This window comes from Ranitomeya variabilis, chromosome 4, assembly GCF_051348905.1.
Source record: "Ranitomeya variabilis isolate aRanVar5 chromosome 4, aRanVar5.hap1, whole genome shotgun sequence".
NCBI classification, from domain to species: Eukaryota; Metazoa; Chordata; class Amphibia; order Anura; family Dendrobatidae; genus Ranitomeya; species Ranitomeya variabilis.
In genome coordinates this window covers 613,462,949-613,476,711 of record NC_135235.1, presented here as the reverse complement: position 1 = coordinate 613,476,711, position 13,763 = coordinate 613,462,949, and the positions used below count along the sequence as shown (strand labels likewise).

Here is a 13,763-nt window from a genome sequence, read left to right as displayed (position 1 = left end):
TTACATAATGCCAATAAGTCACACTATGGTCCGGGTCATCTCACCTCCCTGCAGGGTCCATTCAGTCACTTTTGCGCTAAATACTCCCAGTCCAGCGCTATTAAAAGCTGCAACCTCAATCTCATAATTGGTCCAGATAATGAGGTCCTCCAGGAGCAGGCTGGTGGTGTCTGGATTGGAGAGGTTTCTATACTGGTAGTCTACAGGCAGGCCGGAGAGACAGTATCTGCAGGGAAAGATGGTTGTGACACTTAGAGTGCAATACAAGAAAACAGGAAATCATTTTCCACGAATAGTCAATGTACATATATATGACCCAACATTGAAATTGCAACACGAATATGGAAAAGTCACGGAGTTAGGGAAATCATAGGATGGAGACATGTTACTGATATACAAATAGTGAAAAAATGGAAACAAAAAAATCAAAATATCTGGATTTATTCAGTCTGGAGTGTGAGTGCCACATGCAGAAATCTCAGCTGCTAATAATGAGGTTATTAATGGTTGTCTGAAGAAGGTTCTGCCACGCTTAATGCACTTGGGCAAATCATCAAAATCCTCTACTGGCAGCTCCCTGCGCAATTGCCAACCAATGACATATATGCTAGATGGGAGACAAGTCCAGAGATCCTGCTGGCCATTTTAGAACATTAAGGCCACACATGTTGCTCACAATAGCATGGACACCATGCGGCCTCTTGTTGTTGTGTTGAAAAACGTCTCTTAGGACACTTTGGAGAAATGTCCGCAGCACTGGTTCTACCACCACATCAGTGTAACATCGTGCTGTTGGTGGACCTGGAATGAAGACTAGAGGGGTCTAGCTGCCATATATAATGCCACCAAACACTACAATTCCAGGATCAGGACCCATGTGACGTTCCCTCATAAAGGTCTCTTCATGGTGTTGCCTACGTAGTCTACAGATTTCTGAATATCACTGCATCCAAAACAAAAGCAGGACTCAACACTGAAGAGGACAGACCTCCATTCCAGCCTCCACTGTTGCCTTTCTCTGCAGCATGACAGCCTTTGAGAGCGGTGGCATGAGGTGAATGGAGCACCTATAGCTGGATGTTTGACTCGTAACCTAAGGTCATACATGCTTCTGATACTTTGTGCAGACACAGTTTGATTCCATAGATTTTTAATGTGATGTCTAATTTCCCTTGAAGTACAGGATGAATCAATCGTGGAACTAGTTGTGCGACCATTTCTCCAATGTTTCTCAGGACCATTTTTTCAACATGACAACACAAGGCTGTTGACTGTGAGCAGCCTGTGTGGCCTAAACGTTCTACCATGGCCTGCAAGGTCTCTGGACTTGTTTCCCATTGAGCACATCTGGAACGTCACCGGTCGGCAATTGCATAGGGAGCTGCCAGCAACAGATCTTGATGATTGGCTCAAGCGAAATCAGAGCGGCAGAACATATCCTCACTGATAGCAACCGAGGCTGTAAATGCAGGGATTTCTGCTCATGACGCTCATACTCTAGACTGAATGAATCGAGAAGTTTTGAAATTTTTGTTCCCATACTACATCATTTTCAGGTCACTAACATGTCTATCCATCCTGTGATTTCCATAATGCCAAGTCTTTTTCTTCTTGCTGTTGGAATTGCAATGTTGAGGAGTATATACAGGTGCTTCTCACAAAATTAGAATATCATGAAAAAGTTAATTTATTCCAGTTCTTCAATACAAAAAGTGAAACTCATATATTATATAGAGGAATTACAAACAGAGTGATCTATTTCAAGTGTTTATTTCTGTTAATGTTGATGATTATGGCTTACAGCCAATGAAGACCCAAAAGTCATTTTCTCAGTAAATAAGAATAATTAACAAAAAACACCTGCAAAGGCTTCCTAAGCCTTTAAAAATGTCCCTTAGTCTGTTTCAGTAGGCTCCACAATCATGGGGAAGACTGCTGAGTTGACAGATGTCCAGACGGCAGTCATTGACACACTCCACAAGCTACAAAAGGTCATTGCTAAAGAAGCTGGCTGTTCACACAGTGTTGTATTCCTGGTGTCAAGCCACTCATGACCAATAAACAATGCCAGAAGCGTCTTACCTGGGTCAAGGAGAAAAAGAACTGGACTGTTGCTCAGTGGTCCAAGGTTCTATTTTTAGATGAAAGTACATTTTGCATTTCATTTGTAAATCAATGTCCCAGAGTCTGGAGGAAGAGTGCAGAGGCCACAATCCAAGCTGCTGGAGGTCTAGTGTGAAGTTTTCACAATCAGTGATGGTCTCGGGAGCCATGTCATCTGCTGGTGTAGGTCCACTGTGTTTTATCAAGACCAAAGTCAGCGCAGCCGTCTACCAGGAAATTTTAGAACACTTCATGATTTCCTCTGCCGACAAGCTTTTTGGAGATGGAAATATCATTCTCCAGCAGGACTTGGCACCTGTCCACACTGCCAAAAGTACCAATACCTGGTTTATAAACAACAGTATCACTGAGCTTGATTGGCCAGCAAACTCGCCTGACCTTATCCCCATAGAGAATCTATAGGATATTGTCAAGAGGAAGACGAGAGACACCAGACCCAACAATGCTGACGAGCTGAAAGCTGTTATCAAAGCAACCTGGGCTTCCATAACACCTCAGCAGTGCCACAGACTGATCGCCTCCATGCCATGCCGCATTGATGCAGTAATTGATGCAAAAGGAGCCCCGACCAAGTATTGAGTGCATTTACTGAACATACATTTCAGTAGGCCAACATTTCAGATTTTAAAATAATTTTTCAAGCTGGTGTTATAAAGTATTCTAATTTACTGAGATAATGACTTTTTGGGTTTTCATTAGCTGTAAGCCATAATCATCAACATTAGCAGAAATAAACACTTGTAATAGATCACTCTGTGTGTAATGACTCTATATAATATACGAGTTTCACTTTTTGTATTGAAGAACTGAAATAAATTAACTTTTTGATGATATTCTAATTTTGTGAGAAGCACTTGATTATTATTTCTCACTAATCCTTCTCTTACATGTACGATCCTTTCTGGCAGTCCTGCCTTTTCTTGCTAATCTGGTCCACTTTCTTCCTTCAGGCTATCATTTGCATGGAAGATGTTCTGGAAAATGGGTCTTGGATGTAACGACACTCAGTAGGACACAGGCAACAAGGCTGCCAGTAGTAACAGCGCGACAGGAGCACATATTCTGCATGTAAACCTGCCAAAGGCTATGTATGGAGGAGGCCTGGGGAAGGTGCTAATATCCATAAGAAACGGACAAAGTATATCACCTGGGACTTGTCTCCAATTCATAGAAAACACTCGTCATGGACAGAAATGAGCAATTGTTGGGGTAGTACCAATCTTATTAGCCCCCAATATTCCCATTTTCTGAGAGCTGTAAATTTTGTATTTCTTTTTGTTTTGTTGATGGAGCTGGGTGGCATGGCTTGTTTTTTCGTAGTGGGCTCTTGTTGGTACCATTTTAAGACACATTTTCTTTTTTGATTGCATTTTTTAAAGGGAGGTGCGGTGACCGAAAAATTACCAATTTTTTTCTTTACAATGTATCCAATATGGGGTAATCAATTTTTGATTTTCATAGATCTGACTTTTACGGATGCTGCCGTTCTGAATATTCTTTTTTTTTATTTCTTTGTTTTTAACTGAGGAAAAGGGAATAGATTTTTTTTTTAGACTATTGTAACTCTCTACTAATCGGCCTCCCTCTTACCAAACTCTCCCCGCTCCAATCTGTCCTGAATGCTGCTGCCAGGATCATATTCCTCACCAACCGTTACACCGATGCCTCTAGCTTGTGCCAGTCATTACACTGGCTACCCATCCACTCCAGAATCCAGTACAAAACTACTACCCTCACCCACAAAGCACTCCATGGCTCAGCACCACCCTACATCTCCTCTCTGGTCTCGGTCTACCACCCTACCCGTGCCCTCCGCTCCGCTAATGACCTCAGGTTAGCATCCTCAATAATCAGAACCTCCCACTCCCGTCTCCAAGACTTTACACGTGCTGCGCCGATTCTTTGGAATGCACTACCTAGGTTAATACGATTAATCCCCAATCCCCACAGTTTTAAGCGTGCCCTAAAAACGCATTTGTTCAGACTGGCCTACCGCCTCAACGCATTAACCTAACTATCCCTGTGTGGCCTATTAAAAATGGAAAAACAAAACAAAACACATAATCAGGTTCCTTGCATCATGTTCTCATACACTTTATGCAGTTAATAGCCCTCTGTGTCTGTACTGCTACATACTTAGGCTGATAACTGGTTCATGCAGCTTTACATGAACACCCGAGCCTTACACTATGGCTGGTCCAAATAACTAAAGCAATTGTTACCATCCACCTCTTGTGTCTCCCCTTTTCCTCATAGTTTGTAAGCTTGCGAGCAGGGCCCTCATTCCTCCTGGCATCTATTTTGAACTGTGATTTCTGTTATGTTGTAATGTCTATTGTCTGTACAAGTCCCCTCTATAAGTTGTAAAGCGCTGCGGAATATGTTGGCGCTATATAAATAAAAATTATTATTATTATAGATTTTAAAAACATTTTTTTACTTCACATTATTTTATGATTGCAGTTTTTTAATGTCCATAGGGGACTTAAAATTGAATTGTTTTACAGTATTGGAGTATATAGGACAGAACATAAGGAATACCCACACGGCAGAGATGAAGGTGCCTGAAGCAAGATGCATTAGCAAGCAATTGCATCCTGAATTTATGTTGTGAGGTTAGGGGAGAAGTGATTGACTGCAACATTTAAGGAATTAAAAGCAGTGATCGGAGCTAGCTCCAATCGCTTTTATTACATGCAGATGCCAACTGTATAACACAGGCTGCACCTGCCCTGTGTGAGGCGGCCTCAGCTCTTGAGCCTGCTCCAAACACTCACAAATATACATCTGTCATTAAGTGGGAAGGGGATAACGTTCTTTGCATCTTACTGCAGACAGACCAGAGGGGTCTGCAGACAGGTAGTGGCATTATTTTTTCTTATAATTTTTGTGTATTTTTTATGTTTAGTGCCATTTTCTTTCTAATTCAGAATTGACTTTTAAATGACATTTGCGTTGTCCTGTATCTTGCTGTTTACATGTTTTCTGTTGTGTCTACATCTGATTAATTCCTTCCGTGTTTCACAATAATCCTCTCCAGCGCTCATCACATGCAGCGAGTCTCCTAATAATCTCTGCACCTCTCGTCTCTTGTTAGCCTCTTGCTTTTGCGTTGCATATAACTCCCCCCACCTTCTCTATTCTCTACTTCGCGTCACTGTACCCCGCTCTCTAACACCTTTCAGGTCGCAAAGTAAATTGCTCGTCTCTTGCTATCCATGTCTTACACAGGTTCCTTCTGTGCGAACGCCATGTCTGTGATGCTTTGCTAATCCCTATTTTTCACAGCTCATTGTCTAGGACAGGAAGACATGGTTGACCTGCAGGTGTGACATTATACATACTAATCGGGTCGTGTGACAATATACTGGCTAATTAAAATACAATTAGAATCAGGATTTAATGTAATTTTTATGTGAGAGTGTTATTTGAGACTTGTATAATCCGTAAGGAGGTCACATTGCCCCAATTCAATCAAAACACTTAAAGTTCCCCGTACACCTTGGATAGTGGATAACAAATGCTCGCTCGACAGCTATCTCTCTCAACACCAGAATACAGATACACACATGGATCAGATAGAAGTGCATGTGTTTTCAATGGGGAGAGTGGAGTAAGCCACTGCCAGATACATGTGGCAGGGGCTTATCTCCCTATGGAACAAAAGGCTCTAGTGTAAGAAAACGTGTGTCAAGGACCAGTTTTTGCTCTTATTTTATTCCTAAGTAATCCGTTTTTTGTTTTTTTAAAATCCGCTGTATGATTCCAGAGACACTGGCCTTCTTATTTAGTGCCAATTTGAATGGTCTTTACTGACTGACTGACTGGGTGTGGTTCAACAGATCCTCTGGGGCGTGTCTTTAGGTTATTCTGCATAATTACCATATTAGCCACGCTCCCTTAGTAAAAACCATAAAAAGTTAGCATTAAGTAAAAAGGCCCATATCTCTGGAACTGTGTAGCAGATTTAAAAAAAACAGAAAAATAATTACTCAGCGGAGCATCAGGGATAAAATAAGATAAAAAAAGCCTGTCTTGACCTCGTGACAGGTCTGCTTACATAGAAGCACATGCTATTTCTTGTAAAAGTGAACATCTTCATATCCCCAGAGACATCAAAGCTATGGTGTGTACTGCCTTTACTGTTAATACAACACTGCCCCTATATATTCTGATAAGATCCAAGACGATGAAGGAGGTGGAGAAATGTTGTATATTGGTAATGGCTCTTGATTATTATATATGACACTGTGTTATCTCCTTCGAACTTTATTAATTGGTGATCCATAATTTAGCCTTCCATAAAATCTTTCGATACGCTAAGATAACTCATGGCAGGTGAGCTATGACTTTGTTGATAGTAGTAAGCTCTAAACTTTTGGTTTGGGGCACATGGGATCAAGTACAAGTTATAATATTGGTCTTCTGACTTTAAAAGAGAGATGTCTAGTTTGGAAAAATTATTTTCATGTGTACTATTAAACTTGAACGATAAATAAGCAAGACAGAAAAAGAATCGATGCCTTCGAAATGTGGTGCTTGAGAAGGATGTTATCAATACCAAAGACCAAACAAATCAATTCTGGAACAAATCAAACCAGACATGTCACTCGAAGCAAGGATCACCAAGCTACGACTTGCCCACTTTGGACACATCATAAGAAGACAGCAATCACTGGAGAATGAGATCATGGGTGAAAGAATAGAAGGAACAAGGTGAAGAGGAAGACCAGCAACCTAATGGCTTGATACTGTCAAGATAATGGGGAGAAGAATCTGGTGAACCTATCTAGGCTTCTACAAGATTGATCTTCCTACAGATCGCTCCTCCATCAAGTCACCATGGCTCGAAATCGAGCCAAAGGCTGTTAAATAATAAAACTAAAAGGGCAGTTCCTCTGCTTTGGATCATCTCTTGACCATAGAAGAGGGTAGTTGTTCTAGAGGACCAGCAACATGCTTTATTCATCCTGCGGTGGTGCTAACACTTACTGTCTTGTGTTTCCACAGATCACAGCTAATTGCTGTGGGGGTCCCAGTAGGGTGATGCTTTGCGATCTGCTAATATTAAGAGACTCTTCTAACTAATCAAAATCGTCCAAAGCTGAGAACCCCTTACATTGAGGCATCTGGAGGATATCTGAAATGGACTTTATCCAGGGTGCAATTTGTCTTTTCAAAAAAAAAAAAAGGGATTCCGACTCACATTTTGTTTTGATACCTGAACAACTTTCTAGCGCTGGAAATTATCTCCCAAGTTGATGGTCTTCAGTATGGCTTTTTCCAGTAATTATCGCCAACACTAAAATGCATTGCAAGTAGAGTTCAGCAAAAAAAAAAAGTGCAGGGCCCTGGCCCAGATGTCGTGTCCATGACAGGTGGACCAGAGCCAAGCCAACCTCCCTATTCTAGCTGGCATCCTTGGCGTCTCTTCTGATTTGTTGACCTGGCATGACATCATGTGATTACCTACTAATCAGAGATTCATCAGGTATGTCGACAGGTAGAGAGAGTTTTGCGGGACTCGGGTCCAACGGTCAGAGTTTTCCAACGTTGCCAAGGTCCTGCAATTATTTTAGCTCAGGCATTGTCCATTGTCCCTTTAAAAAAGGGTCTGGTTTTGACAGTTTACCCACCTGATGACATATCCCTTCAAGACTCCATTTTGGTGATTCTCTGGAGGAGACTGCCACTGGATCATAATGGATTGGTTTGTACGCCCAGTAGCCAGGACATGTTGAGGCGGAGCACTGGGAGGTTCTTCGGGAAGTGTCACGCTGAGGAGAAAAGACCGGCCTGCTTAGTATTAGACCCACAAAAGCAGTATTACTACCCTGACATTGAGAGTACAGCGATAGCGGCCGCAGAGCATTGTACGCCGCTTCTATCATACCCTTATCTGCTTGATACTTTGACAAAGAACAAAGCATAAAGCGAAACTCTACATTATGGTAATGAAAAGTTTACCCGAGAAATTTATCAAACTTGGCTGAGTTCTAGCAAACCACAAAAAAAAAAAAAAAAAAGCTGAGCTCATTTCAACAGGGATGCTCCTCTGAGATAAGCGGCGTTTCTTCCCGCAGCTAGAGGAAGTACTAAGAGTTCTGTGCAGACACAGACTTAGAAAATGGATTATTCATGTTATTTAGCAACTCTTCTTTTATTAACAGACAGGCAAAATCCTAAAAAAAAAATCTTAGTAAGTTATCCGAAATGTTTATACCTCCAGAATGTAATTTTATTTCCAGCCTCAAACATGTTCGAATTTCAACAACATCAATATATGAATGAGTGCGCAAGTGAGCAATCTCTGGCATGTTGGGGTTACATATCGTACATCTTTCATACATCTTCGAGGGTCAGGGCTAGGAGAAGTAGACAGTCACCTCAACACTAAAGAAAGACCAATTGTACATAGATAAAGTTTAAAGTGGACCTATCAAACTTTGATCCCCTCAACCATTAATAGGACAATGGATCCCTTTACAACATAAGCCAGTGGATCCCTTCATGACTCCAAAGTGCCTTTTCAGCAGCGAGAAATCACGTTTTTTCATTTCAGTCTTGAAGTGCATTGTGGTGTGACGCTGCACTTACAGCTTCTCAACCGTTGCTGTATTCCCAAACTAGCAGCACCCTTCCTTTTCTGATTGACAAGTCAGTAGTCTAGTACCAGAGCAAACAACCTTTAAATGAGTCAGGAAAGGGTGACGCTAGCGGAGAGATACAGCCGAGGCCGAGAAGCTGTAAGTGCATCTTCAAGCCATAGTGCACTTCCAGGCTGAACTTCAAAATGCGATTTCTCACTGCTGAAGAAGAATTTTGGGGTCATAAAGTTGGGATCAACTGGATTATCTTCTATAGGGCTTCATAGTTTTGGTGAGGGGGTAACATTTTCTGACAGATCCCCATCTATACGATTGGTCTTCCTTAACCATTGTAAATGACGGTCTACTCACCCTATCCTTTATTGAAACCCTTACCCTCGAAGATGTACCAGATCTAACCCCAACATGCCAAAATTGCTTACTTGCATACTCATTCATATAAGAAGAATTTTGGGATCACAAAGGGATCAACAGGCTTATCTTTTATAGAGCTGTACAGTCATATTAATGTCTTTTGGGGAGGTTTCAAGTCTCTGACAGGTTCCCTTTAATGTGCATCGTCTATGCAGCGCTACTTAGTATGTTGGTGCTGTCGTACGCATGGTCACATCTTTGAGATTAATAAAAGACCAGGGAATGGCTGGAAGAAGAAACTGTCAGCATTTTTTTTAATATACAGTATGTATGATTATGATAAAAGCAGAGAGTTGCATTCCTCACTGCAGCCCGTGGCCAGGTGAAGGGTTAAAGGTTTGCAGAATCTACAGAGATACATGATGTTTGGAGTCTAGTAATATATGCATCTCCTGACTCCCTGAATCACAAGCTCAAGAATTCAGTGCAGCTGCAAAAAAACATTAACAAAAAATAAAAAATTCAGGATAATCCACTGAGGAAAGGCTTCACAATTATTGAATCTTTTACTTTTCATAAAAGCAGGAAAAATAATACAAGCGTCTTACTGCTGGGGAGGTACCCCAACTTCAAAGTGCCTGACATCTATCAGAAACCGCCAGATCTTACATAAATTCTGTTTAACATATGTATCTGCAGCGACTGATTATGTCTTACAATGTCTCTCCCTGTGTAATGGGCTCCCAGGATACAAATGAAAAGTAAGACAGACAATACAAACCTTAGTTTACCTCCCTGATGAGACAGTGGAGGCAACAAATTATGTTTCTTCTCATTTGTAGGGAACAGAACCTGGAGTTTGGGCACAGATACTTATCAATACTTAATTCTGTATTCTTACCGCTGTGTCTCTTTGCTAAACTGTCCTTTGCCGACGTCATTCACAGCGCAAAGGCGGAATTGGTAGGAGCGAGCGGGGATGAGGTTCCTCACAACGAATGAGGCATAGTCAGGGTCCATATTGGCAAACAGGATGGACCAAGGGGTACCTGTGAAAGAGACAAGACCGAAGATCACATCCAAAAGTATATTAATGCAGATGATGGTCTATACGAATATCCTAGCTAAGTGTACAAACCATGGTTATATTCTTCCAAATAGATGGCAGAAGTATATTTCTGTGTTTTCTCTTTCGGAAAATTATCTTCAGTCATTGCCAACTGAGAATATATACAATACTGCCTCATATATAGAAGCGTATGACTACTATAATACTGCCCCCTATGTACAAGAAAATAATTACTTTAATACTGCCCCTATGTACAAGAATATAACTACAATAATACTGCCTCCTATGTACAAGAATATAACTATTGTAATCCTGCTGCTATGTAGAAGAATATAACTACTATAACACAGCTCCTATGTAGAAGAATATAACTACTATAATACTGCTCCTATGTACAAGAATATAACTACTATAATACTGCTCCTATGTACAAGAATATAACTACCATAATAATACTGCTCCCTATGTACAAGAATATAACTACTATAATACTGCTCCTATGTACAAGAATATAACTACTATAATAATACTGCTCCCTATGTACAAGAATATAACTACTATAATACTGCCTCCTACACTCACTGGCCACTTTATTAGGTACACCTGTCCAACTTCTTGTTAACACTTAATTTCTAATCAGCCAATCACATGGCGGCAACTCAGTGCATTTAGGCATGTAGACATGGTCAAGACAATCTCCTGCAGTTCAAACCGAGCATCAGTATGGGGAAGAAAGGTGATTTGAGTGCCTTTGAACGTGGCATGGTTGTTGGTGCCAGAAGGGCTGGTCTGAGTATTTCAGAAACTGCTGATCTACTGGGATTTTCACGCACAACCATCTCTAGGGTTTACAGAGAATGGTCCGAAAAAGAAAAAAAATCCAGTGAGCGGCAGTTCTGTGGGCGGAAATGCCTTGTTGATGCCAGAGGTCAGAGGAGAATGGGCAGACTGGTTCGAGCTGATAGAAAGGCAACAGTGACTCAAATCGCCACCCGTTACAACCAAGGTAGGCCTAAGAGCATCTCTGAACGCACAGTGCGTCGAACTTTGAGGCAGATGGGCTACAGCAGCAGAAGACCACACCGGGTACCACTCCTTTCAGCTAAGAACAGGAAACTGAGGCTACAATTTGTACAAGCTCATCGAAATTGGACAGTAGAAGATTGGAAAAACGTTGCTTGGTCTGATGAGTCTCGATTTCTGCTGCGACATTCGGATGGTAGGGTCAGAATTTGGCGTAAACAACATGAAAGCATGGATCCATCCTGCCTTGTATGGAGCATCTTTGGGATGTGCAGCCGACAAATCTGCGGCAACTGTGTGATGCCATCATGTCAGTATGGACCAAAATCTCTGAGGAATGCTTCCAGCACCTTGTTGAATCTATGCCACGAAGAATTGAGGCAGTTCTGAAGGCAAAAGGGAGTCCAACCCGTTACTAGCATGGTGTACCTAATAAAGTGGCCGGTGAGTGTATGTACAAGAATATAACTACTGTAATACTGTTCCTATGTACAAGAATATAACTACTGTAATACTGTATACAAAAGAGCTACACGGCACTCTGTAAAAATATGTACGGTACACACATTGGATTTAACGGGCCGGAGACCCTACTTGAGCACCTATACCCATATTTTTACAGAGTGCCGTGGTGGCTGACTACATACTTATTTCCCCACTGTAACTACTATAATACTGTCCACAATGTACAAAAATATAACTACTATTATACTCCCCCTATATACACGAATAGAAATACTATAATACTGCCCCCTATGTACAAAACTATAACTACTATAACACTGCCCCCTATGTACAAGAAAGTAACTACTATAATATTGCTCCCTATGTACAAGAATATATCTACTATAATACTGTCCCCTATGTACATGAATATAACAACTATAATACTGCCCCCTATGTACAGGAATATATCTACTATAATACTGCTTTTATGTACAAAAATAACTATTACAATACTGCCCCTTTGTACAAGAATATAACTACTATAATAATACTGTCCTTATGTACAAGAATATAACTACTACAATACTGTCCCTGTGCATAAGAATATAACTACTATAATAATACTGAACCTATGTACAAAAATATAACTACTTTAATACTGCCCCTATGTACAAGAATATAACTACTATAATACTGTCCCTATGAACAAGAATATAGCTACTATAATACTGCCCCTATGTACAAGAATATAACTACTATAATACTGTCCCTATGTACAAGAATATAACTACTATAATAATACTGTCCCTATGTACAAGAATATAACTACTATAATACTGTCCCTATGTACAAGAATATAACTACTATAATACTCCTCCTATGTACAAGAATATAACCACTATAATACTGCCTCCTATGTACAAGAATATAACCACTATAATACTGCCCCCTATGTACAAGAATATAACTACTATAATACTGCTCCTATGTATAAGAATATAACTACTATAATACTGTCCCTATGTACAAGAATATAACTACTATAATACTGCCCCCTATGTACAAGAATATAACTACTATAATACTGCTCCTATGTGCAAGACTATAACAACTATAATACTGCTCTGATGTACAAGAATATAACTACTATACTGCTCCTATGTACAAGAATATAACTACTATAATACTGTTCCCTATGTATAAGAATATAACTACTATAATACTACCCCTATGTACAAGAATATAACTAATATAATACTGCTCCTATGTACAAGAATATAACTACTATAATACGGCTCCCTATGTATAAGAATATAACTACTATAATACTACCCCAATGTACAAGAATATAACTACTATAATACTGTTCCTATGTGCAAGACTATAACAACTATAATACTGCTCTGATGTACAAGAATATAACTACTATACTGCTCCTATGTACAAGAATATAACTACTATAACACTACCCCTATGTACAAGAATATAACTAATATAATACTGCCCCTATGTACAAGAATATAACTACTATAATACTGCCCCCTATGTACAAGAATATAACTACTACTAGATGGTGGCCCGATTCCTACTATAATACTGCCTTCTATGTACAAGAATATAACTACTATAATACTACCCCTATGTACAAGAATATAACTACTATAATACTACCCCTATGTATAAGAATGTAACTACTATAATACTGCCTCCTATGTACAAGAATATAACTACTATAATACTTCCCTATGTACAAGAATATAACTACTATAATAATACTGATCCTATGTAGAAGAATATGACTACTATAATAATACTGCCCCATATGCACAACAATATAACCACTATAATACTGCCCCCTATGTTTGAGAATATAACCTAACACCCAGCATATTTCTGTGTTGTACAGTATCTTAGTAAGACCTGAGAGCCGCTGCTCTTTCGTTTGCCACATTAACGACGTTGCTAAGCCCTGTCTTTGATTCCCGTTACCTGAGGCCATGATCTCTTGTTCTACAATAACTAAAAGTAAGTTTGTGTTGAGGTTTTTATGTAGCGTCTCACGTCTCTTCATAGCTGTGTCCCCCTCCCCACCTGCCATTTCTCCTCTAAGCTATAAGCAGTGAGATCTAGGAGCCTTT

The 13,763-nt window shown here is 40.1% G+C and overlaps 1 protein-coding gene across 5 annotated transcripts in view; it reads right to left on the bottom strand.

Annotated features, from left to right (window-relative positions):
• Positions 1-13,763, bottom strand: part of SDK2 (sidekick cell adhesion molecule 2) — an 826,128-nt gene that overhangs the window by 82,801 nt on the left and 729,564 nt on the right. For all 5 annotated transcript variants that reach the window (XM_077253403.1, XM_077253405.1, XM_077253404.1 and 2 more), the window contains exons 15-17: positions 9,988-10,135; positions 7,761-7,901; positions 45-226 (exon numbers count right to left, since the gene is read on the bottom strand). In XM_077253403.1, the coding sequence (XP_077109518.1) occupies positions 45-226; positions 7,761-7,901; positions 9,988-10,135 (471 nt within the window). The remainder of the gene's footprint in view (positions 1-44; positions 227-7,760; positions 7,902-9,987; positions 10,136-13,763) is intronic.